At 41.6% G+C, this 27,032-nt stretch overlaps 1 protein-coding gene across 1 annotated transcript in view; it reads left to right on the top strand.

The window, feature by feature from the left end:
- The window catches only part of CIT (citron rho-interacting serine/threonine kinase), a 189,095-nt gene that overhangs the window by 117,154 nt on the left and 44,909 nt on the right, over window positions 1-27,032 (top strand). Inside the window, exons 20-24 of the mRNA XM_011928724.1 lie at window positions 1,035-1,209; window positions 6,250-6,447; window positions 15,679-15,732; window positions 22,776-22,973; window positions 23,744-23,937. Coding sequence (XP_011784114.1) covers window positions 1,035-1,209; window positions 6,250-6,447; window positions 15,679-15,732; window positions 22,776-22,973; window positions 23,744-23,937 — 819 coding nt within the window. The remainder of the gene's footprint in view (window positions 1-1,034; window positions 1,210-6,249; window positions 6,448-15,678; window positions 15,733-22,775; window positions 22,974-23,743; window positions 23,938-27,032) is intronic.

Genomic DNA, 27,032 nt, shown 5'->3' with positions numbered 1-27,032 from the left:
CAAATTCTAACTGCCTACATTATTATACTTTGGTCTCCTCTCCTGTGGCATAAACTGCCTTCTTCTGTCTGATGGAGCTGGAGTGGATTGAATGACTTCTGTAGCTCCGCCCAGCCTTCGGATACATCATTTTGCCCTGTCTTAAATGGTCTCACTGTGCCACTTTTGAGTCGGGTTTTCTTAAATGCCTTCAATTACCATCACATTACAGAGTGTTTTACTCTCTCTAATGAGGTTATTTATAATTTGCTTGTGGAAAGCTGAATTCTTGTTCTCCAGACTTGGGTCCTGTAATTAGTAAGAAGTGAAATTGTGTGTGTCCAGTTGGGCCATCCATTTAGTTGTCACTAGGTTAGACCCTTGGGAAGGAAGTTTGGGGTTCAGCAAGGACTGCGTTCCAGGAGCACTTTGATCTGAATCTTTTTCCCCGAAGAATTACAATCTCCAGGAATTTTTGTCCCCCTTGGGTTTCTCTCTTCAGAGATCTCCCAAAATAGTCCCATCTTAATCTAAACCAGCTTAGTAGGCTGTGTTTTGGGTCTTTGAGTCGTTCCAGGTTTTGATACTTCTGAACAGTTTGCTGGAGAGGTGAGGAAGATCTACAGAGAACTAGAAGGAATACCACTCTTTCTCCTTGTTGCTTCTTTTTCTCCAGGGCCTGCCTTCATGAGTTACTGGGGTGCCCTTGTACAGTAATCTAAGGAGGCCCCCTTCTGTCCCTACATAGACTCAAAAGAAGAAATAAACAGGCCTGTCAAAGGAGTGAAATGTTTGTATCTCTTGCATCCCCCTGGACATTACTTAATCCCATATGTGAGGGACTGATACCGAGTGGTGATGAGTAAATGGTCCCCACGTTCGTCATGCCAGGATCATGCTTATGAGGACAGATCAGGAGACAGCTAACCCAGGAAGGCCCTAGTCCACTTAGTGAGGACACATGTCTCACTCCATGTCCGTCTACCTTCCGTGGAAACAAGCTCAACTCTAACAAGACTGTGATTTTGTTTGGATCCTCCCACCACCCCCACTAGGAAGGCTCAAGAAGAGATGATTTCTGAACTCAGGCAACAGAAATTTTACCTGGAGACCCAGGCTGGGAAATTGGAGGCCCAGAACCGAAAGCTGGAGGAGCAGCTGGAGAAGATCAGCCACCAAGACCACAGTGACAAGAATCGGCTGCTGGAACTGGAGACAAGACTGCGGGAGGTGAGAGCGAGGGTGATCTCCTGGGAGGATTTGCTGGGCAATTCGGGCTCTGAACAAGCCAGTCTTCAAGCACAAATCAATATGTATGCAAGAGACATTGTGCTTGGTGGTTAAGGGGGCAGACTTGAGGCAGGAAAAGGGTCTGGAGGCAAGGAACCTAAGGCCAGTTCATGCTGAATCAAGGAAAAACACCAAGCTTTAGGGGCAGGGAATCTGAGGCCCTTGTGCAAACCTCTTTTTTTTTTTTTTTTTTGTGAGAGAGAGAGTCTTGCTCTGTCGTCCAGGCTGGAGTGCAGTGGTGTGATCTTGTTTCACTGCAGCCTCTGCCTCCTGGGTTCAAGCAATTCTCGTGCCTCAGCTTCTCGAGTAGCTGAGACTACAGGCTCCTGGCACCCCACTCAGCCAATTTTTGTAGAGACAGGGTTTTGCCATGTTGGCCAGGCTGGTCTTGAACTGCTGACCTCAAGTGATCCACCCGCCTCAGCTTCCCAAAGTGTCGGGGTTACAGGTGTGAGCCACCGTGCCTGGCCAATTTGTGCTAGCTTTCTAAAAGAGAAGACACCAGGGTCTGCGGGCAGGGAACCCAAGGCCCATTCCTGCTGACTTCCCAGAGCTGGATCAAAAGGAAAACACCTGGGGCTGGGGGCAGGGAACCTAAGGCCAATTAATGCAAACTCCTAAAGCTGAACCAAAAGGAAAATCCAAGCCCCCACCCCATCTCCCCACGCCCCAGTAGCAAAAGATGGAAGAGGCTCCTCTCCCTGCAACGCTCTCCTTTCCACCATTGCTCAGATGGGAAGGGAGAGCACCTTGGATGGGCCAAGGAGGGAGTATTCCTTCGTCTGCATAGGGCGCCAGTTCACCTCAGCCTTTAATTAGCCACAGACCAAATCCTTTATTCAGATAAGGAGTAACCAGTAGGAACCCCAAAAGGAGTACTTAAAACCCAGAAAACTTTGTAACTGGGTCCTGAGCCACTTGCTGGGGCCGCTCCCACCCTGCTGAGTGCTTTCTTGCTGCTTCATGCCTGTGTTTCGTTCCTTCGTTGCTTTGTGCATTTTGTCCAATTCTTTGTTCAAAATAGACAAATTAGACCCCAGGCCCTCCTTCTGGTAACAGACTGGGCCATGGGGGTCTGGGTTAGAATTCCACCTCACCTTTGTACTGGTTTTGTGACCTCTTACTAGTTCTGCAAGCTGCCTCATCTCTGCTGGGCTTCACTTGCCTCATCTGTAAAATGTCAGTGATAATGTATCGCCTTTATAGGGTCCCGTGGGGAGTGTGTCAATTTGTGCATCTGTCAAATGGGAGCAGGGCAATTCCTCCTTTATCAAGACGTAATGACAGCCCCGTGACCTAGTCAGAGCTTAGCCATGGTGGCCCAGTGCTGGTGGCAGAGGTCTGTCTCAGGTGACAGTGGGAGATTAAAAGACAAAACCAAATTCAGGTGTGATTGATGAAAGGTAGCTCTCTTCAAAAGAACCAGGAAGCTGGGAAGAGTGACCAGGTTCTGGGGAGGAAAATATAACAAACTGGGTTGTAGACATGTTGAGGTTAATGGAAGCCATAAGGTTACATTTATGTAGTCACTGTATATTGTCAAATACCTGCTGTGTGCTGATTTGTAGCCTGGGTCTACAGTGGTGACAAGACAGACCTGTTCCTGACATGAGGGCTTTCAGCCTAGCGGCAGGGTTTGCTGGCACCAGCAGAGACACAGCTGGAGTTCAGGAGAGTGGTTGTTGGAAGCTGGACACCCAGGCTGGGAAGGAAGACAGAGTGTCTCATGTAAAAGAGTTGCTCAAATATTTGTGATAGAGTTCTTCAAAAAGCAGATGATCTTTCTTAAGGAAGGTCATGTTAGGGCAGACAGTGGTCTGAGGTCTAAGCCTTGGGTAATACTCATGTTTATGCATGTCTTTATTTGTCTTGGAGTATTAAAATGAAGTCATTTCTCCAAGGGACAGTAAAAATGTGTTATCTCATGTTTTTTAGGGGTTATCAATAGACTTCTCTATTAGGGTCATCTGGAATGTCTGGTTTTATTTTTCATTTTTTGTAGTGATGAGGTCTTGCTGTGTTGCCCAGGCTGGTCTTGAGCTCCTGGCTTTATTTATTTATTTATTTATTTTTCTTTTATTATTTCTTAGGTCAGGATATCTCAGAAGGAGGACGCCTGACTTTAAGCAGTTCTCCCTCCTTGGCCTCCAAAGTGCTGGGATTACAGGCATGATCCTGAAGCCTTAGGCGATGGTTTAACTTTTATTATCCAGGCTATACTTTTACTCTTCTGTAAGTTTAACAGCAAGATCACGGGAGAGTCGCCCTTAAGGTTGTGAGTCTAAACAATCCAGATGGACTTCTCTAGCTTGGGGGCCTTGACTGGCTGTCTCTTGCCTTCCCTTTGCACAAATGTTCCTCTTAGGAGCCTGCTCTGCTGCTGTAGCTCATCTGGGCTATTGAAGTGTCCCAGGGAAGCTGTTGTTTTTTACTTGAATCAGTAGAGCCAGCCCCTCAAGGATGGTAGGAGAAACTTCAAACGTTTCACGAGAGGTTCAGGCTCTATATTCTCCCCGGGAGTTTTGGAGTTTAGCTCTAAATATAATGAGATCAGTTCCTCTTCTTTTGGCCACATGCTGCTACTGAGATTGAGGGCAGAGGCCTCCACCTGGAGTTTGATCTGCCTTAAACGACCCTGGGCCTTCCCCCAACTTTATGTGTGCAGCATTAGCTCTTCTCTAGCCAGGTGTGTGGAGTCGCAAAGATGCAGGCTCCCGGGATCTTCCTTCATTGTATAGCATCCGGCTCCCGCTCCTCCGGTTGAGTCACTGTCACCTGCCTCTCTTGGTTTTGCCAAGTGGTATCAGAAGAATTTTCAGGCTTGCTAGTAGAGGCCCACCCTGCTGTGACTGCTGGTGTTTTAGTAAGACAGAAGGGTACAGTGTTTACCCTGTACATGGTCAAGTGCAATGGTCAGGACACGTAGGGATGTTGCAGGAATGTAGCAACATGTTACATGGACTCTTGAGCCAGACTTTCTGAGTTTGAATGTCAGTCTTGCCTTTTTTATAGCTTTTTACAGCTGTGTGACATTTGCTCTGTTACCTAATCTCTCAGTGCCACAGTTTGCTTATCTGTAAAATGGAGGTAATGTAGTACCTCCCTTAGTGAGTTGTTCTGAAAATGAAATGAGTTAATTCAGGGCCCAGTGTGTTGTGAGGACCGTATTTGCTGCTGTCACGTCGTCATCATCACCATCATCACTAGAGAGAGATATTAGCTGTGGCTTCAGCCGTCACTGATTTGCTAAGGCCTCCCAGATCTAGGTTGCCAATCCAGACCTTTTTTTTGAGTTTCTGACCTGTTGTCTTAGTAGACATTAGACATCTCCATTTGGATGTCTCCCACGGGGCTCAATTTCAGCATGTCAAGACAGAATTTCTTATCTTTTGCCTCAAACTGGCCCTTTCTCTCCTATTCCATCATAGCAGTGGTCTCACTCTTTGTGTAATTCACCTGTCCAGAAATGTGGGAGTCATCTTTTTTTTCTTTTTTTTTGAGACAGAGTCTCGCTCTGTCACCCAGGCTAGAGTACAATGGTGCAGTCTCGGCTCACTGCAACCTCTGCCTGCCAGGTTCAAGTGATTCTCCTGCCTCAGCCTCCCGAGTAGCTGGGACTACAGGCGTGCACCACCATGTCCAGCTAATTTTTTGTTATTTTTAGTAGAGACAGGGTTTCACCATGCTGGCCAGACTGGTCTCGAACTCCTGACCTCGTGATCTGCCCGCCTCGGCCTCCCAAAGTACTGGGATTACAGGTGTGAGCCATTGCACCCGGCCAGGAGTCATCTTTGACTCCCTTATGTCCTTTGTTCTCTGCCCCACATCAAATTAACCACTAAATCCTGTTGGTTTTCCAGGTTACATGTTTTGCAAGTGTTTCTTCTCTTCACCCCATGGGCTGTGGGATGTGGGTGCCACCTTTTCTAAGGAGCCTTCTCCAACCCTCTGAAGGTGATGAAAAGGAGGTCCCCTTTTTATCCCCATGGCTTTCAGGGCACAGCTCATCACAGTGTGTTCTTCTTGGCAGTCCCCTTAGACAGTGAGCTCTCTGAGGGCAGCTGACATCTCTGAGTTGCTTGACATTCATCTTTAGGACCACACTGTCCGTGTTTGTCGGGTCTATAGATGTGCCGTGATCTCCCTCACCCCCATACTTTTGGATGTCTTGCTTCCCCTGCCTGGAATTTTCTTTCTCCTCATACCTGCTTGTTTGACTCCTGCGTATTCTTCAACAGAATTTAACAGATCCAGAGTTAGCTCCTCTGCCCGCGTGCTGTATTCCTGCAACATCCCTGCATGTCCTGACTGTTGCACTTGACCATGATATATGGTCATGGTTGCTTTTCATTTTTCTCCCCACTTGAAGACAGAGACTGTTTTCATCTCCATATCCCATTTTCCACAGAAATTGCTGAGTAAATTTTTGTTAAATGAATGGATGAAAGATTGAATAGATAGGTGGATGGATGAGCAGATGGAGGGAAGAATGATTAACTTCTAATGTGACATTAAAGCGGATTACCTAATGAGGACACATCAGAGAAAGCGTGTTTAAAATAACTAGAGTTCAGTCTGTTATTCCATTTACAATAAAATTGAAAAGATGTCTTTGTTACTAATATGATGTTTTTTATATCTGCTTAGCTTTAAATGTTTTTCTAATAAGAGTAATCGTCATTATTTTCATTCGTGATTCTTGCTGTGTGGCTTTTCCTTTTAAAGTCTTCCCACGTATTTGAATATATGTAAGTAAGGGGTGGTTAGGAGATATAGCCCTTACCTGTTCTTACTCCTGTTGAATTCAGAGATGCATGGAAGTCAGGCCCATTTTGTCGCATTTTCCTCTCCTCTATGGAGTGCCGAGAAGGTGGTTCCAAGATCAGGTTTCAGCTGCAGGTTGAGTAGCAGGTCATGTCTTCACTTTCTCTTTTGTTCAGACCAACCAAGGGTTTATCTCTCTCTCTCTCTCTCTCTCAGGTCAGTCTAGAGCACGAGGAGCAGAAACTGGAGCTCAAGCGCCAGCTCACAGAGCTACAGCTCTCCCTGCAGGAGCGTGAGTCACAGTTGACAGCCCTGCAGGCTGCCCGGGCGGCCCTGGAAAGCCAGCTTCGCCAGGCAAAGACAGAGCTGGAAGAGACCACAGCAGAAGCCGAAGAGGAGATCCAGGCGCTCACGGTAGGTCTGGGGAGCAACATCTTCAGGTTGCTGAAGGCCTCAGCTAGGATGAGTGTGGCACTGAGGATATTGGCTCCTGGATAGAAATTCCAGGAGGGAAAACATGATCCACAAAGATATTCAATGGCCAGGAAATTGGCTTACATAGGCTGCTTCTTCATTGGAACTAGTGGTTAGTATCTTGAAAAGTTCCTCCTTTAGTTATGTATTTTCCTTCTTTAAAAAAAGAATCATCATTGTATTTTAAAGTTTGTTTTCAGCCAAAGTCTGTTTACCTTGGTCTTCTACTTTAGTTTTCGATAATCACTTAAAATAATAATAATAATCTTATATCTTATAGTAGTCTTTCTACCATATTTTTATTTTTTGTTTTGGTTTACCTCACTTGTGTTACTTCTTTTTTTTGTTGTTTTTTTTCAAGCTGTAGGTTCTGCTTCCTGTCTTTTGTATGCATCTGGTATGATCTGGATGGGAAAAATTCTACTGAATGAAAGATTCTTTCTCTAAAGGGGACCTGGCTTCCTTGCTCTTTCTGAGAGACTAGTTTACTCAGCTGGAGAGTATTCTCAGGAGGTAGAACTTGGAGCGGGGGTGTTACTGGATTTAAATCTTAGTTCTTTTTAGAAGTCTGAAATGGAATTTTTGTGGGGCCATTTTCCCCACATTTGATCATTCCCACAGAGACTGACCCAGAATAACAAAACTCAGAAAAATCTGGTATGTGAAATGCCAACTTACCAACTTTAAGGGGGAAGTGCAGCTACCAAGTTGACTAGGGTACTCTGGGTGGCCAGTGTTCACATTTTCCTTTTCCCATTCAGGGAAGTATACTTAGAAAACCCTGTTAGTCTTGGGAGGCTCTTGGAGGACCTAGACTGTGAGCATAGAAAAAAAATGAGTTTTAATGGCTGGTGTCAACCAAGCTCACACATTTCTCATAGTATCATACTGTACCTGCCAAGCAGACAGGCACACACCTGTCTGCTGGTCAGGGTGCCCTCTCCTGTGGGCCAGGCACAATACAGCTGATTGGGTTTAGTGTTTTTTTAATAAGCCTTCTAAATAGGTACCTTATTCATTCTGACTCAACTTGGATGCTGTCCCCATTTCCATCAGTGAACAGCTCTAAACCTCTCTTTGATTGGGGTTGCTTCTATAGAATGAATGGCTGTGTACATTCATTGCTTACAATTTACCTAGATGTAATGCACATGTACATCTCTCTATCTCTATCTATCTATCTATCTATCTATCTATCTATCTATCTATCTATCTATCTATCTAACATAGTTTCATTCTTAGAAGTAATTGCCCGTTGTTGCATTTGGGGATCCCAGTATCTGAACCAAACTGGGAATGATCTGACAGTGCCAGGGTCTGTACAGGACCAGTCCAAGTATAGTGGCTTCCAGTATGTTTGTGCATCCTAGATTTTCTAGGACTTACACCAAGTTCAGATACTGACAGCACATTTATGTTCCATAGTCTCTATGAGAACACTTGTTAAATGCTACCACATCATGCCCCCAATATTTGCTTTGGCAAAAAATAACCACAGTATGTCTTTGTGTATACTGTCTTGTTTCACAGTGGACTGAAAACCATTTGGAAAGATGCAACACAGTAAAAGAGAACAAAATAAGAAACAAAAGGCAAAGAAAAAATAAGTCTGTAGAAGAAAAAATGGAACTAGGAATGAAGTTGATATATAAGAGTTCATGCCAAGAAGGCCTATAGACTTGCTGGAGTTGGGTGGGTGGAGAGAGAGAGACAGATAACATTTCTTAGCTTTTAAAGGGAGGCACATAAATTTCAACCACTATTATATTTAACGCATTGTATATTAATATTTTCCTCCTGTGTGAATACCCAACCTCTGAAAAAAAAGAGCCATCAGTAATTTAATCCATATTTATTAAGCCCTTGCTATGGGCCCAAGGCTGTGTCTTTAGCCTTTTCTCCCCAGGGGATTGGTCTGTAATTCCTCAAATCCGTTTATTTCTGAGCAGCTGAGAAGGACACATTTATCTTGCTGCTCCGTTGGAATTGGAAAGGAAGGGTGACTGTGTATCTTATCCTGGCCCTGTTTGGAAGGAAGAGGGCATAAAATAGAGCACGTGTCACTGCTCTTTATCTATGGGGAAATTAGTCCTTTAAATCCTTTCTTGCTGCTGGTTGGAATGTGCTGTGTCTGATGGCTGCTGGAAGCTGAGCACAGCAGCAAGTCACGACTTAATTTAGTTAGATGAGATCACTGCCTCAAAGCATCTTCTTAAAAAAAAATAAAGAAACAAACCTCCCTTGGTTTAGAAACTAGGGCTGTATTGCTCTTGCAGATGAAGATGCTATGGAAAAAACAGGGCTTCTTCAAATGATGGCAGAAGTGCCTTCCTCCAACAGCTGTTTGCAGACCCATCATACGGAAATCCAAACGCCATTTCCATTTGCTTCCGTTCAGTTTCAAGGCTGTGGGCTTTTCCTTCCCCCTTTTCTTGATTATGTTCCATAAACCTGGTTATTGACAGCATGTGTTTGTTGCCTGAATGGGTTAGTTGAATTTGTTCTGAAAAATGTCTTTTCCAAGAAAAAGAGAAAATGGTTCCCAAATGCCATACTTTTCAGCTTTCTCATTGTTTGAGACCCAAGTTGAGACCATGCACAAGCATCAGTCAGATGAAATCAGCTGGATCTCAAATGATCTCCTAGGAGATTTGTGAGTTTCACAGCAGGCTGTTTTATCAATAAAAGGGAATAGTCAAATGTACTATTATTGTTTAATTTGAAGAGGCAGCCATCTCCTAGCCTGTGAAAGGGAGCAGTTACCTTGTTTGGCCTCCATCCCTGGGCCTAATTAGATGGAGCACAGTTAAATTAAAGCTCTCCATTGAAGGGCCTTGGTGGTGCAGCTGGGAGGCCTTTGTTGCCCTTTCTAATGCTTGCCTTTTCTCCACTTTCACTTTACCCATCCTATCAAATTTAAACAGAAACATGCTTTTAAGATACTTCAGTACTTATTGCTGGAAAAGAGACATTTCCACCTGAACTTGGTATTTAAGACCATCTCAAGGGAGAGAATTTGCGTCTGCACACCTTATCGCACACGATGTGTGATGCGGTATAAGCATCACTCTGAAGAGGACCACTAGGCAAGAGGCATGCTGTGTGCTCTGTATACACCAGCCAGGCCTCACGAACACATTTTGTGTTTTCGCTTCTCTGTTCTTTTGCTGATTCTGTCAAGTGACTAATGTTGAATAATCAAGAGTTGAAAGCGAGAGACACTGATGAAAGGAATCCTTCTCCCTGCATAGCGTGATGATGGGATCCCAAAGTCATCCTCTTTGATTTGTTAAAATCATGAGTCAGTGCACGTTCTCATTCTCGTACATAAATATCAAGCCCTCTGTTTAATTAATTAGTAAGCCATCGGCATGATAGCCAAGATGTGAAATCGGGGCATGTAAGGTGACATTCTTGCCTGGTGCCTGTCTTCACTCAGAAAGGGGGAAGGTGCACAGAAGCCGAAGCGTTCTAGAATCCTGACTGTGGATCCCAGAAGGTAGTCAGACATCTACACGCTTGTTTCCTTTCTTCAGTTCTGCAGATACTTCCTCCCTCAAGGCTACATTGTAATTTACTCTTCTTTCTTCTTCTTGTAACTTTCCTGAAAATTAAGGCATAAATACTTCCAAAAGAAAGTATCTCTCTGGTCTTAGGGCCAGACTGGCTGTAGCCTGTCCGTCCACATGTTTGCCACCCAACTCCTAGGTTAGTGGTTCCTAAAGTGGGTCTGTGGATTCCTGGGTTTCCCAAGATCAGATGGGTTTTTTCCTTTTTTTTTTTTTTTTTGAGACAGGGTCTCACTCTGTCACCCAGGCTGGAGTGCAGTGGTGCAATGTCAGCACACTGCAGCCTTGACTCCCAGGCTCAAGAGTGATACTCCCACCTCAGCCTCCCAAGTAGCTGGGAGTATAGGTGCACGCCACATGCCCGGTTAACTTTTGTATATTTTTGTGAAGAAGAGGTTTCACCGTGTTTCCAAGGCTGGTCTTGAACTCCTGGGCTCAAGCAGTTTGCCTGCCTTGGTCTCTTAAAGTGCTGGGATTTACAGACATGAGCCATTAAGCCTGGCTGTCAGACTGTTTTCATAACAATACTAAGATGTCATTTGACACTTTTCACTGTGTGAATATTTGCACTGATGGTGCAAAAGCAATGTTAGTGTTATTTTAAGAGAAATAAAAAATAAATATTTGAAAAATATCTCAGTCTTATTTATTTATTTATTTTTTCTGAGATGGAGTCTCCCTCTGTCGCCCAGGCTGGAGTGCAATGGCGTGATCTCGGCTCACTGAAACCTCCACCTCCTGGGTTCAAGCAATTTTTCTGCCTCAGCCTCCTGAGTAGCTGGGATTACAGGCGTGCGCCACTGTTCCAAGCTAATTTTTTAATTTTTAGTAGAAATGGGGTTTCACCATGTTGGTCAGGCTAGTCTCAAACTCCTGATCTCGTGATCCACCTGCTTCAGCCTCCCAAAGTGCTGGGATTACAGGTGTGAGCCACTGTGCCTGGCCATCTCAGTCTTAATTTCTAATGTTGCAAGTGTAGGTGAATACTACATAAACAAGAGCTCTTTGGGATCCTCAGAAATTTTTAAGAGTGTAGGTATTTATTCCCTGTAGCACCTGATATCTAATTAACACTCATACATTTCATTGAAAGCATCCAAAGCTTGTCTTATATGTTTTGCTGTCTTTATGTATATATTCTGTTGCATGATCTTTTGCCTTTTTGTGTATTTGTTTTACAACTTATTTCAAAAAAACATAAAACATATGACTTACCATTTTATTACTGTGATTAGTTCAATAGTTAAGTGCTTGCTGTATGTCTGGCATCCACAACAGGGTCAGTTCTACATTTTGTATTTATATTTAATAAACAGTAATAAATCAAAAGCCATAATGACTGTAGTTCATTATATTAACCCTCAGAGAGGATTGCTTGACATGATCCAAAGGCCCCATAATGGTTAATTTTAATGGAAATAGATCAGTATTAATGACTGAAATTTCAGACTCCAGTGGGGGAGTTAAATGAGTTTTTAATGGTGCTGTGTCATTTGAAACTTTGCTATTATTAAGAAAGTGGAATAAGGCCTGTATATACAGTCCCTGTATATAAGCCAGTGAGCTTTTTTATGGTCACCACTTATGCTTTGAAGGAGCTAACTCCACTCTCAGCTTCCTGTTTCTGTCTTTGAGAGATTTCACACCAAATGGTCATTTAGAACAGAGATTGGCAAATTACAGGCCAAATTTTAGTCTGTCACCTGTTCTCCGTGAATGAAGTTTTATTAGAACACATTAGAAACAAACATGCCCGTTTGTTTACCTATCGTTTGTGGCTGCTTTTGCTCTAGAAAGATAGAGTTAAGTAATTCTAACCAAGACTGAATGCTCTGGAAATTTTAAGGAAATTTCCTTATCTGGCATTTTAAGGAAAAAAATGTGCTGATTCCTGACCAAGAGTCTATTAACATAAGGGCCTTATTCTTCCTCTAGGACGAATCCTTGCCTTTGGTTTTTGGCGATCATGGAATGCACTAAAGGGGGTTGTGTGGTCCTTGGATCTAGGCTGCTGCTTGGTCACAGATGAGATTTTGACATAGTGCAGATAGCCGTAGTCTTACTTTGGATAAGTAGTATTCTTATCTTAACAAAGTAATAAATCTCATTATTGCTGGGCAAAAAGCAGATAGAGTTTTAGAAAAACAATTGAGATCTATTAAATTAGTCCATAGAATATAGGCTAGTTATTTAGGAAGTCAATTCAAAATAATAACTTTTTATTTATAACTCTGTCTGTGATTCTATCTATGCAACTATCTATTTTTTGGTATTTTTTATATTTTTTAATTGATATATCACAGTTGTATATATTTTTGAGATACATAGGATATTGATACATGCCTACAATGTGTAATGATCAAATCAGGGTAATTGGGATATCCCTCACCTCAAACATTTATCTTTTCTTTGTATTGGGAACAATACAAAGCTATTTTGGCTATTTTTGGCTATTTTGAGCAACTAATCTATTTTTGGTTTGTTTTATTTTACTGTCTCTCCAGGGCTCTTCATTCATTTGTGTAGATCCAAATTTCTGGTTGCCATTTTCCATCTGCCAGAAGGACTTCCTTTAACATTTCTTATAGCACAGGTCTGCTGGTGTCAAATTCCTTCAACTTTTATATTTTTGAAAAAGTTTTTATATTACCTTCATTTTTTAAGAGATATTTTTGCTGGGTATAGAATTCTGTGTGGACAGGTTTTTTTTTTTTTTTATTTCAGCACTTTGAAGATATTGCTTTACTGTGTTCTAGCTTTTCACGCCCACTCCTTCTCCCCATCTTGGTGAGAAATCTTTCTCATTTTTGTTTCTCTTAATGTGACATGTATTTTTCTCTGGCTGTGTTTTTTTTTTTTCTTTTTTAATGTTTTCTTTTTGTTTTTGGATTTAAACAGTTTCATTATAGTGTGCTTTAGGTTAATTTTCTTCATATTTCTCATGCTTGAGACTTGTTGAGTATTTTGCATCTGTGGGTTTATGGCTTTTGTCAACTTTGGAAAATTTGTGGCCATTATTTCTTCAAATATTTTTTTCTGTCTCCTATACTCTTTCTGGGACTCTAATTACATGTATGTTAGGCTACTTGAAGTTGTCTTAGAACTCCCTGATGCTCTGCATTTTTTGAAAATGCCTTTTTCTTTTCTCATTGTGTTTCATTTTGGTTTCTACTTCTTGTCTTCTACTTCTTTGTTTCTATTTGTCTTCAAGTTCACTAATCTTTTCTTCTAAAGTATCTAATCTGCCGTTATAAACTTACAATAGTATTTATAGAAAAATAGACATGTTAGAGAAAACATCACAGCTCTAAAATTTTTGATTTAGTTATCTTATAGGCTTTTTTTTTTTTTTTTTGAGACAGTAGTCCCCTCTTGTTGCTCAGGCTGGAGTACAATGGTGTGATCTCGGCTCGCTGTAAGCTCTGCCTCCTGGGTTCACACCATTCTCCTGCCTCAGCCTCCTCAGTAGCTGGGACTACAGGCACCTGCCACCATGCCCGGCTAATTTTTTGTATTTTTTAGTAGGGACCATCCTGTTAGCCAGGATGGTCTTGATCTCCTCACCTCGTGATCTGCCCGCCTCAGCTTCCCAAAGTGCTGGGATTACAGGCATGAGCCACTGTGCCCGGCCTTTTATAGACCTTCTTATGGAGACTTTTTTTTTTTTTTTTAATTAAATAGAAGAAGCGCTCTTACATCTGCCCTAAACTGGGTTCTGTGTTCTTATTTGGGACAGATATTGTTTTCATATGTAAGCAAATGGGACCATATCCACTTTGTCTAACAAGTGAAAAGTCTGTTAGGGCATTGTTGATTCCTCTTTCCTCTGGGCCACACATCTATCAGTAAGTCCTTTTCCTTATGTTTTCAAAGGAGGTCTCAGTTTCATCCACGTTCTTTGTTTTTGTTTTTGTTTTTTTTGCCATCATCCTTCTCCAAGCCACCATCATCTCTCGCTTGAATGGCAGTAACAATACCTTCAGTGGTTTCCCTGCTATGTTCTACCTTTGTTCTATTTTGATCCTCTTCTCCCTATAGCATCTACAGTGATCTTAAAACAACAGTAAAATCCGTCACTTTCTTTCTTAAAATTTTCCATTGGTTTTCAATTAGTTGAATTTTGAATGAAACCTAAATTCTTTACTGGACCTTCAAGATTCTTGGTCTCTGCCTTGGTCCCTATCATCATCTTGGGCTACTTTTTTTTCTTCATTGCTGTGCTTTTTCAAAAGTTGATGACAGAATACATTTTATTTGCAATCCAATAGAAGGGAATATATTTACTGTATTTCACCGATTCTAAGGTATCTGAAATCATGGTGTGTATTATAGTCATATACAGACATAAACATGTCATAGTTTGATAGCACTTTTTCTTCCTTAATGTTACATAAAATAGTCATAGGTTTTACAATGGAAAGTACCTTAAATTTGATGAGTTATAGTATCTAAAGCAGAAGTTTCCTATAACAGAGCTCATGTTTACTACTCAAGGCACATTCTGATGTTTTCAATTCTATCTTTTTTGTTCTACTTCATTGGCTACAACGAACCAAAAATCCCGACTTGTCATGCTTGCTGTTGGGTTACAGCTTGCAATTTGAAAAACTCTGCTGTAGCCACTCAGTTTTTTTGGTTGTTGTTGTTCATCAAATGCACCAGACCCTTTCCTGCCTCAGGGTCTTTGCAAATGCTGCTCCCTCTGCCGTCTCCTGTCCATTGCATGGCTGGGTCCTCATCATCCTATAGGTTTCAGCTTACATGCCACCTCCTCAGAGAAGCCCTCCTTGACCACCCCATCTAAGTAAGTTTCTACCTACCTTTCTTATTCTTTTTTTTTTTTTTTTAAACCAGTCCCTATTTGTTTTCTTTATAACATTTGTCTCAATCTGTAATCATGCACTTACTCATTTCTGATCTTCCCTCACCAGAATGAAGGCACAGGTCGTGGATGCCTATATCCTTCCATGGTGTCAAGCATATAGTATGTGCTAAAAAATAATCCTTGTCAACTGAACAAAGCTGGTTTAAGGCAGCTTTGTCCTGGAGAAAGCCTATATATATTTATTTCAAGGCCGATGTAGAGTTTTCTGAATGTCAGCAGCTTTTAATGAAAAAACAACACACACACAAAGTCCCTTTGTCCTGGCTGTTGTCCTGTGTGTGCGTTTCTGTGTGTATGTGTGTATGTGTGTGTCAGGGAGTAGGCTGGGGAGGAGTTAGTTGGAGGGAAGAGGGAAAATTACTCATCTTTTCAGAATGGGAATAGGACAAGTGAAGGAGAGTAAAACTTCATCCTTTATTGCTTTTTTTCCCCCTTTTCTCCTAATAATCTCTAGGTGTTAATATAAATGTTAAAAATATTTGTACAGGGTGTGCATGTGTGGTCTAAAGAGTTAATTGTTATTAACACAGCATTGTGTATTCCTGTAACTTATTTCTGGTGTTGGGGATGATTTGATTAATTCGTTCTTTGAAAAACAGATGCTGGTGCCGCATTCTCGGCTTTCCAGGCAAATTGCTATTCTCTATATTTGACCCGTAGCATGTAGAATTGTATTCTACCCTATGAAAAATTTATAATCAACTTCTTACCTTTTAGGCACATAGAGATGAAATCCAGCGCAAATTTGATGCTCTTCGTAACAGCTGTACTGTGAGTATTAATTAACCAAAGATGATTAAAATAACATGAAACTAACAAAGAAGGAAAAGGGGACATCTCTTTAACATACTGGTGACGAGTTTTGATTCGAACTTGCAGCTTGAAGAAGATAATGCAATCAACCTTATTTGGAGTTTTTGAGCCCTGGATAACCTGTTTTTTGGGGTTCTTCCAGTTTTGAAAAACTGAAACCATTCTTCCTGTTTGGGGGAAGAGGATAGTTGGAAGGGTCAAAATAATTCTCACTTGTGGAAGCACTAATAGGTTTCAGCAGCTGCAATGAAAATCCCAAGGCAGCTCCCCCTCCTACCCCAATGTAGACGGTTTCATGGCTAACCCAGGTCAGAGACTCTCCTGTCACCAAGGTAGTTGTATCTGTGAGACTTCTCCAGATTGCCGCCCCTGCAGAGAAAGAACCAATGAGCTCTTCTCCTGGAGACCTAGAAATTGTAATTTCCTACCAGGCAAAATTTGGCTTTCTAACATGCAAATTCAAAATCTAGGACTCTTTGGGAGATGTTATTTATATTGAGAGAAATAAATGCTATGAGTGGATAAGCATCTTCCATAGGTTATATAATAGAGTAGGGTCGGTGGGAATTCAGTCTATTTTTGATCAGAGTGAAGGACTGAAATAGGCCCCTTTCAGAAGATGGGGATGTTCTCCTTATTCATGTGCCCTCTCTTTTCTTTGGCCTTTTTGTCACTTTATTACCTTCTTAGTCCTCAGTGATCTTGTCCTTGTTTGTATTATTTGCATTTGTGAATTTCCAGAAACACCTTCCAGCCTCCACACACATACATATTTTATTTTCTTGTTATGAGCTCTTTATTTCCTCTTTAGCTACTATAAATGAGATATTAAGTCCTAACTTTTTTTTTCTTAATTTAGGTATAAAATATATCTAGTAAAGCACATAAAAATGTAGTAATTTTAAGTATACAGCTCAATAAAATTTTTATACAGATAGACAACTAGGTAACCCCAATGTAGATCAAGGTACAGAACTTTCTCAGCCCCTGAAGGCTCCCTCATGTTCCCTTCCCATCATCATCCTTCACCCAAAGGGTAACCACTATGCTGACCTCTGATATCATAGTTTAGTCTTGCCTGTTCTTGAACGTCATATAAATGGAATCACAGGGGATGTGCTCTTTGGGGCTTAGCTTTTTTTTTTTTTTTTTTTTTGCTTAAATGGTTTGTGAGGTTCCTCCACGTTGCTGTACCTATCAATAATTTGTTCTTTTTTTAATCACTGTATGGTGTTTCTGGTGTATGAATAGAACTATAGTTTGTTTATCCATTCTCCTTGTTGGTAGACATTTGGATTGTTTCCATAATGGATCAATCTGTTAGGAAACCCTGTTGCACAAGGCCTTTGATGGCTGTGAGCACTTACTTCTGGTGAGCATTTCCCAAGAATTACTAGGTAATGATATTTGCCTCTGTTTGACTTTAGTGGGGAACTGACAGACCAGTTTTTTGGTCTGCATTTCCTGATATGATGGTGGATCGGGATGGGCCTGCCTTAAAATGTCTGTGGATATCCTCCATCCCTCCTCCCTTCCTTGAGTAGTTGGGGGGTGACATTCTGGTAGTTTTCTGCCCTAGGATTTTAGTTTCTTGTTGTCTTCCTTTCTTATTTTAAACAAGAGTTATTTGCTTATATTACATACATGCGCGTGAATGATCACTGAATAAAATGTAGATCATTTTATGACTGTGGAATTTTTTATATTACCATTTTTTCCTTATATAAGCTTGGATTTTAAAAAATGTGTGCATTAGTAATCCTGTTCCATTCATCTGGAGTTCTTTTTTCCTTTTTTAGTCTTTTGGCATAAGAACTTTCTAAAAAACATTGTTTTTACAGTTTTATTGAGGTAGAATTGGTGTACTATAATCTGATGCGTTTTAAAATGTGTATATAACTGAAACAGCAAAACAATCAGAATAATGAATTTTATTATTATTTTGGATAAGATTATCCAAATTTCATTCTTGAGCGATAAAAACAAAATATTTATTGTATTCATCACCCTCAAAAGTTTCCTTATACCCCTTTGTAATTCATCTTGTCCCCCATTTTAAAAATTGAAAGTTTAGTTTTAGTGGAATACACTAGCATGTAGACTGCATTTGGTTACTTTCTCATGTAACTCTAGTGCTCTCCAAATTTGCGTTTTCTGGAACAGTGACTTCTGATCTTTGCGTCATTTACCTCTGTGTTCTGTGGCGAAGCCTCTGGGGGCCTTCCCAAGTGTGTGTGTGTGAACCTGAGAGAGATGCTCTCCACCCACATTTCAGCCAGAGCAGCTGGGTAACTTAGTAGTCTAAGCCATGGGCTCTGGAATCAGAAAGAGTTCAGATTATAAATTGGCCTCTTAGTAACCTATACTTATTATCCTACGAAGCCCCTCTTTCTTTGTCTGTAAAATGGAGATAACATTGTATACCCTCAGTTCCAATCAGTATCCTCATTGATTGTAGGATACGTAATTAATTTAATAACTGCTCTCTGGGGGCTGGGTGAGGGAAGACAGAGAGCTTCTGGTTCCAGTATACTACATATCCACATTTCAGACAGTACAACTTATGGAACACTGAGTCATGGGATTCGGTAGTAGTACCTCCCTCATAAGGTTGCTGCGAGAATTAAATGAGATACGTGCAAACTGCTTGCACAGGGCCTGATCCATAGGAAGTGCTAAACAACATTGGTTACTATTAATATTTTATTCTCCTGGGCTTATAATATAGTCTTTTGTTTGGAAAATGGCTCTGCTGCTACTTTAAAAAGTTTGAAAACCACTACTTTAGAACAACATTTAGCCACAATAGTAGGTCTCAATTATACTTTTCCAAGTTCAAGACCGCTTTAAAGACACTTCAGAGGAATGTGTTGGAGGTTCCTTTCTTTTTTGGCATTGCCCAAGATTGTCTCCGCTAGGAAATGTCATCTTTGTCATTTAAAAATGAGTTATTATGGGAGTTCCCAAAATTCCCATAATAACTCAATTGATAGGAGCTCTCTTCAGCTTTCAAAAAGCTCATGCACAGTAATATTTTCAAGCTCAGACCATTTCTATATTTTGAAGACATTTAAAAAGGATTTGATTCAATCTGGCACCTAAAACCCTACCTAAGTCTGTTTTAGAGGGGAGTTGGTGGGCAAACATATGACACAGTTTTAATTATGAATCAATCTGTCAGCTATAAGATTAAAAATAAATAATATGCAAATAGCTGCCTTCAGAAGAGAACCAGGCATTAAAATAGGATTTCAGTCCTGTGTCTTTTTAGCCTGATGCTCATTATCTGACTGGTTTCTTCACCCCTAACGTGCCATTGGACATTTACCTGGTAATTTTCCTCTGCTGGTCTTCCAGTTAGGTGTGAGAGGTCCACGTCTTCTTCTCAGAACCGTGATAGCATTGAAAAACAACAGATCAGATCAGCTCAAACAGAGTTCTTTATTTTTTTCTTTTTGACACTGAGAGTAGATCTTTTTTTTTTTTTTTTTTTTTTTGAGACGGAGTTTCGCTCTTGTTGCCCAGGCTGGAGTACAATAGCACGATCTCCGCTCACCACAACCTCCACCTCCCGGGTTCAAGCGATTCTCCTGCCTCAGCCTTCCGGGTAACTGGGATTACAGGCATGTGCCACCATGCCTGGCTAATTTTGTATTTTCAGTAGAGATGGGATTTCTCCATGTTGGTCAGACTGGTCTTGAACTCTCAAACTCAGGTGATCCACCCACCTCAGCCTCCCAAAAGTGCTGAGATTACAGGTGTGAGCCACCATGTCCAGCTTAGATCATTTTTTTTAATCTTCCCTTCTTTCTTCGAACTGTACCAAGACCTGTTATCTGTAAAAACAGCATGTAAGAAAGCTCTGCTGGCCCCTGCGTTGTGAAGATATCTTGCCCATCATTTTTTACTGCTAAGATGGAATCAGCCTGTCAGTTTCTCTTTTTTACCCTCTATCTTTGGGGTTAAAAGGTTAACAGACTCATAGTAAACAAATCATTTGACCTTGGTGGGGAGAGAATATACCCAGGACCAGAAAGTGGACCTACCAATTTTCCTTGCACATTCCCTGGATCAAAATCAAGAAGGGTTATCCTGAATGGTCAATATATTTTACCTCCATCATTTCAGTTTTCAAAGATCTGAATAAAAAAATTGAATAAACACTTCTATCCCTATTTTAGAGAGGCAGTATGGTTTAGGGGGCAAGAATGTAGATTCTTGAGTTTTAGTGTTGGGTTCGAATTCTGGTTTTGTTATTTACTAGCAGTGACCTTGGGCAAGTTACCTAGCATCTCTGTTGCCCCAATTTCCCCATCCATAAAATAGAAATAAAATAATACCTACTTCAAAGGACAGTAGTGAACATTGCCTGTTATTATGCCTTTTTAAAAAAAATCACAAAGATCATTAATTTACTGCCTATGTCATAAGTCAGTTTAATATCTGTAAACTCAGTAACATATGTGTGTGTGTGCGTGGGTGTGTCCAACATTTAATATCATGACTCCAGCAACTTGAAACAAGGTCACAAGCTAACTGTGTTATGGCTTGGGTAGGTAGAATATGTGTATAAAAAGTCCAAATCAATTAAAATGCCTTAAATCTCGGCATGGGTACTTTACAAAAACATGTAACACTTCTCTTGTCAAATGGGCAAAATAGAGATGGTGACCAAATATAGAACCAGCAATCACAAACCAGAAATATAATCAGAGGCACGAGAACCCTTGTAGACTGGATGACAACAGGGAAATAGAAAGACCCTTCTTACTCCAGTGGGCCCATCTCAATTGAGTGATACCAAATTGCCCTTTTCCAAGTGTTTCTTCTTTAGCATTTTATAATATAATTTTGGGAGAAAAAGAAGAGGTGGCAGAAATGGGCTACCATCACAAATGATAAATTGCATTTTTTTCATCAGTCAAAGAAAGCAGGTACCCAAATTCTTAACTACATCCTTGAATGGCAAGTAAATTATTTTGGCAATGATGTCTTTTCATGTGAGCAGACTTTCTGTAGTCCAGTCTGTTTATTCCCTAAGAGGCCTTTTTTTTTTAGACAGAGTCTTGCTCTGTCACCCAGGCTGGAGTGCAGTGGCACAATCTTGGCTCACTGCAAGCTCTGCCTCCCGGGTTCACGCCAGTCTCCTGCCTCAGCCTCCCGAGTAGCTGGGACTACAGGCGCCTGCCACCACACCCAGCTACTTTTTTGTATTTTTGGTAGAGACGGGGTTTCACTGTGTTAGCCAGGATGGTCTCGATCTCCTGACCTCGTGTTCACTTAATACATTAAGGTCAAATAACATGCAAGAAAATTCAAAAAATTAAGAGCAAAAGCAGATGAGTAAATATAGTGTTCACTCCCATGTCACAGATGGAGAAACCAACCCAACAAAGGTCAGATGGCTTATTTGGGGTTCCAGAATCCATTTTATATCTTCCAAGCCAGCCTGCCTGTCTGTCTTTTCTTTGGGAAAGAGGTAGGGGGAAGCATAGTAGTTAAATGGAGACATTACGAAAAACATCTTAAGGAATAGGTTTACTACATACAGGAAGGAGACCAGTTGAACTAGTGGGCATTGTTTATTCATTGTTTCTGGTTTTAGGAGATTTAACATGTCACAGAAAGGGAAAGACAGGGACCCTACAAGTCATAAGTGTCTGCTAAGAATGGCAAATGTGCAGATTTTCCTTATTTGTCTTCCTTGATAAAGAAGGTATCTGAGCTAAGAACCTGACCAGATAACTTTTATTCCCCTTCTTGTAGCTGACAGTGTACCTCAAAACAGTACATTATGAATTAATGTGGCTTTTGACATTAAAAAGCAAATTACTAGACCATTAGACCATACACTAAAAGGTTATCAGCTCAGTTAACAAAATGAAAAGTTGTATCTCTTCTGAGTACATTTGTGGACAAGTGTACTTAATTGATGTTCTTTAATTCCATGTGCCTGGGGAGATTTTTTTAAAAACTGATAATCAAAGAGGGTTAAAATAGGGAATTAGTCATGAAAGCAATGGCAACATTTCATAAACGAAATCGACTCTAGGTTTGAAAATTGGAAACAATTAATAACTGTAGGCTTAACGGCATTTCCTTTTAATTTCCTTCTTTTTGTTACATAAAATTTAATTTACTGCCTGTGTGCCTCAGTCCAACTATTATTAGAAAATTGCCCTTAAACTTCTAAAGTATTATACATGAAAGCTCTCTGCAAGCAGTAATTCTAAACCTCAGCAAAGAGAATAGGAAAGCTAAATATTCTGAAATTGAAGTCATTCTGCTACTGAGCAGGAAAGTAATTTAGCAAACCCCGATTAAATCTCTCTCAATAAAATGACAGTTTCATATACATGGCTTCCCATTGTCTGATAGCTAACTGTGTAGTAAAATCCATTAAAGTGATGCTATAGTACAGTATTGTATTTTCAGGGTTTTTCTGAGTTTCCCTTAAGTTTTTTTTCCTTGGTTGTATGAAATTAAATTTACTGCTTGTGATATTATTGAAATAACTCCTGGTGCCCTTCCCTGTCAGTCTTCCTTGATAAGAACTTCATTTTGCTTTCTAAGACTGTGGCCATCTCCAATCATAAGGTCCTAGAGATAGTTTCATGGGCATTTTTAGCTTCATTAGCAGATTGTGATACCAATCTATTATTAATTTGCATTTTCCTTCCACATTGTATTATTTCTGTCAGCTTGATCTCATTTGAAGTCGTCCGTTTCATGCAGTGATTACTTTTGATTGCTTTTGCCATATTTTTTAGATGTGTCCTGAGTTAGAGAGAAACTGGGTCTTTTTCTACCACTGCTCGTGTTTAGAGTTAAGTGGGTGGGCGTGGGAGCTTGGACGTGACTCTCAAGGTCAGGTGGGCAAACTCATGAGCGGCACGTTGATTGCCAGTGTCATGTGCGTTCAGAAATCCACAGCCCTAGAAGCAATTTCTCATTTGAAATGAATGTGCTTGGCGTGTAACTGGATTCCTTTCCTCTTTTAGGTAATCACAGACCTGGAGGAGCAGCTAAACCAGCTAACCGAGGATAATGCTGAACTCAACAACCAAAACTTCTACTTGTCCAAACAACTCGATGAGGCTTCCGGCGCCAATGATGAGATTGTACAACTGCGAAGTGAAGTGGACCACCTTCGCCGGGAGATCACAGAACGAGAGATGCAGCTTACCAGCCAGAAGCAAGTAAGGAGGGTTAACAAGGTCATGAGATCCTTGGAGGACTTTTAGAAGGATTTTAGGAGGAGTGCTTGGTGCATTCTCCCAAGGGTTCCAACACTAAACTTCATAACCAACTTCACTGGGCTCTTTTTAGAATCATGTCTTGTTTCCAAGTCTTTAGGGTTTTAAAAATGGCTTTTAAAAGTGTGTAGTTCTTATTAATTTTGATTTTAAAAAATTGAGCCAATGTGGCAGCTCTTCCCTGTTATCCGGACACTTTGGGAGGTAGAGGTGATAGGATCACTTGAGCCCAGGAGACCCCATCTCTTAAAAAAAAAAAGATAAAAATTAGCTGGGCTTGGTGGTGCATGCCAGTAGTTCCAGCTTTTTAGAAAGCTGAGGCGGGAGGAGTGCTTGAACCCAGGAGCTCGAGGCTGTGGTGAACTGTGATCGTGCCACTGTACTCCAGCCTGGGTGACACAGCTGGACCCTGCCTCGAAAAAATAAATATAGATAAAAGCAAAATCAAATGCTTTGGGAGATCAATGTAAATGGCTTGATTTTAAGCTTGGTTGCTTACCCTGGCTTTGCTTTGGGTTCTGCCTCTAAGGTGGCTGCAACACTGGCCCTTTGTCCATTCTTGCCTGGTCCCCTTGGGCTGCAGAAGAAAAAGACAAGCTGCATTTCAAACTGTAGTTAGAAACTTGTGCTTTTCTGAAACTGACCTGACCAAAGTAATCTCCAGGAAATCCTTGTTTAAAGATAAGGCACAAATCCATGGTACTGATTTGCAGACGATGGAGGCTCTGAAGACCACGTGTACCATGCTGGAGGAACAGGTCATGGATTTGGAGGCCCTAAACGACGAGCTGCTAGAAAAAGAGCGGCAGTGGGAGGCCTGGAGGAGCGTCCTGGGTGACGAGAAATCCCAGTTTGAGTGTCGGGTTCGAGAGCTGCAGAGGATGTTGGACACCGAGAAACAGAGCAGGTGGGGTTTTGTGTTTGTGGAAAGCTCATGACAGGTGACCGCAGGAGGATCGGCCTGAGAGTTGTGAACAGGGTGATCAGCTCTCCCAGCTGAGACTGAGAAGTTTCCTGGGGCACAAGCCTCCTGGTGCTTAAAACCAGGAGACTCTTGGGCAAACCAGGATGGGGTGGTCACCCTAGTTGTAAACGTGGATAGTGTGAGTTGGATTCTGTGGCTATGACTGGTATCTGTTTTCCCCATGCAGAGGCCTGGGCATCAGGGCAAATACCTCTGTTTTCTGTGCAGAAACACTCTCATGAGGTTTCTTATCAGAGTAACCATAGCAAGAACATTACCATTTTAATCCTGGTCATGTGCAATGCTAGTCTTCCCTCCTACCCAGGGTTCCTCACCTTGGCACTATTGACATGTCGGGCTGGGTCATTCTTTGTTATGGGGGCTGTCCTGTGCATTGTAGGATATTGAGCAGCATCTCTCGTCTCTGCTCACTAGATGCCACCAACAACCCCCTTCCCAAGTTGTGACAACAAGTATGTCTCTGGACATTGCCCCCAACATTCCCAGTGTCTCCATTGTCCCCAGTGGAGAACCACTCCTTTACAAGAATAGTTTAGTGGTTTTTTTTTTTCCTTTTCTTTGAGATAGAGTCTGATTCTGTCACCCAGGCTGGAGTGCAGTGGCACCATCTCAGTTCACTGCAACCTCCACCTCCAGGGTTCAAGGGATTCTCCTTCCTCAGCCTCCCAAGTAGCTAGGAATAAGGTGTGTGCCACTATGCCCGGCTAGTATTTTTTTGTATTTTTAGTAGAGATGGGGTTTCACCGTGTTGGCCAGGCTGGTCTTGAACTCCTGACCTCAAGTAATCCACCTGCCTTGGTCTCCCAGAGTGCTGGGATTACAGGTGTGAGCCACCATGCCTGCCGGTTTTTTTCCCCCCCCTTTCTTTGTAGGAAGTGATAATAATCAGTTCAGGGAGTATCATTCCTCTGCTTTCTCACTTTTGTTTCCACAGTTCACCTAGTATAGATTTCCCTTCCTGCGGGGCCACAGTGGTGCAGTTGTGTACTCCATAGCTCTGAGGCTTGCTGGTCACATTGAAGATGTCATAGACTGGAAGAGTTGTTATGACAGTTTTATAGCTCATGGCAGGAAACTGTTTTGTTTCTGACAAAATTGGTACGTGATGACGTTTCACAGATGGAAAGAAATGGTCTAGAAGGACGGGTGCCACTTTCCAGTTTGTACAAAGGCACGATATGGGCTAGTGTGTGCCCCTTGACTTCCTGTCTGCACAGCTAATTGGATCCATTTTTCATAACCTTGCTCATGTCACCTTCCTCTGAAACTTACCTTCCTGTGATTCTCTGAACTCCTTAAGCAAGATAAGCTATCCGTAGAAATATCGATCAATGAATTAATCTGTATCACACTCTTTTGGGTATCTCTCACATTTACTGGGCCATAGTAGGCTCAGCTAAATATATCAGATGCATTATGCAAAGTTCCGCTGAGCTCCAAAAGTTTGGAGGTAAAAGATGAGAACCCTTACATTTCAAGAGAAATGGTAGAAACAGTTCCTTTTTGTGGATCCTCTCGGCTTCTACACTCAGCGTATTTGTTGATGTGAGGGACTGCTGTTTAAGTCTCCTGTTCCAGCTTCCTTCTGAATACTTAGACTCTCCCATCCTCACTATAAGTTCTGGTTGTTTTCTCACAGACCTCTTCCCTCCCGCCCTCAAGTGCAGCTCCTATCCTAGCTGTTTCTAGGGACCTACGGAGATCATTTTTTGGGGTAGGATCTGGCTTCAGCATCAAGAAATACATGACCATACATGGAAGGTATAATTATGAACTGTTCTCAGGAAGACTAGCATTAGTCTGCTTTCATTTCATGTCTGCTCTCAGGGCAATTGTGGAAGATCGTGCCTTTCTTTTCTTTTTTTTTTCTTTTTTCTGTTTTGGTATTATGTGGGATACTGGGATGAGTAAAATATAATTGTTAATCCGTGTTCTCAAGAGCCTAAGAGTCTACTGGAGGAGATATGGATTCAGATATTTAGGAGAGATGGGGAGGCCAAAGTGGGTGGATCACTTGAGGTCAGGAGTCTGAGACCAACCTGGCCAACATGGCGAAATCCTGTCTTTACAAAAAATACAAAAATTAGCCAGGTGTGGTGGCACGTGCCTGTAGTCCAAGCTACTTGGGAGGCTGAGGCAGGAGAATTGCTTGAACCTTGGAAGCAGAGGTTGCAGTGAGCTGAGATTGCGCCACTGAACTCCAGCCTGGGTGACAGAGTGAGACTCCATCTCAAATATGTATATATATATTTAGGAGAGAAATACAGTTATGCTTTGGATACAGAACAAGGTGACGTTGCTTCTGAGAAGAGAAAGTGGGAACAGTTTTATGGAGATCATAGCATTTGAATTTATCCTTGAAGGCTGAGTAAGATTTGAGTTTGCAGAGTAGCAAAGGAGGGGATGGCCAGTGGAGGAGATTGTATAAGCCAAAGTGTGGAAGTAGGAAGCATGATACCTAAATGGGGAAAGGGAAGTGATTTTTTTTTCCCAGTTTGCTTCTGATTTTTCTGTTCTTTAGCATTATTTATGGAGACACTCATCAGATTCAAGTTTCACTTTCATTTTTTCTTTCTTTTTTGAGATGGAGTCTTGCTCTGTTGCCCAGGGTGGAGTGCAGTGGCACCATCTTGGCTCACTGCAACCTCTGCCTCCCAAGTTCAAGCAGTTCTTCTGCCTCAGCCTCCCGAGTGACTGGGATTACAGGCACGCGCCACCATGCCTGGCTAATTTTTTGTATTTGTTGTAGAGATGGGGTTTCACCATGTTGGCCAGGCTGGTCTCGAACTCTTGACCTCAGGTGATCCACCCACCTCAGCCTCCCAAAGTGTTGTGATTAAGACGTGAGCCACCACACCCAGCCTCAAGTTTCAGTTTCTTGATGAGTACCCAAAAACATTTAACTTTTTTTTTGTTTGTTTGTTTTTTTTTTTTTTTTTTTTGAGACAGAGTCTTGCTCTGTCACCCAGGCTGGAGTTCAGTGGCGGTGGTGTGATCTTGGCTCACTGCAACTTCCA

The sequence above is a fragment of the Colobus angolensis genome, unplaced genomic scaffold, assembly GCF_000951035.1.
Source record: "Colobus angolensis palliatus isolate OR3802 unplaced genomic scaffold, Cang.pa_1.0 Scaffold79, whole genome shotgun sequence".
Taxonomy (NCBI): Eukaryota; Metazoa; Chordata; class Mammalia; order Primates; family Cercopithecidae; genus Colobus; species Colobus angolensis.
The sequence above is the reverse complement of the archived record's forward strand: the minus strand, read 5'-3'. Positions and strand labels throughout refer to the sequence as shown.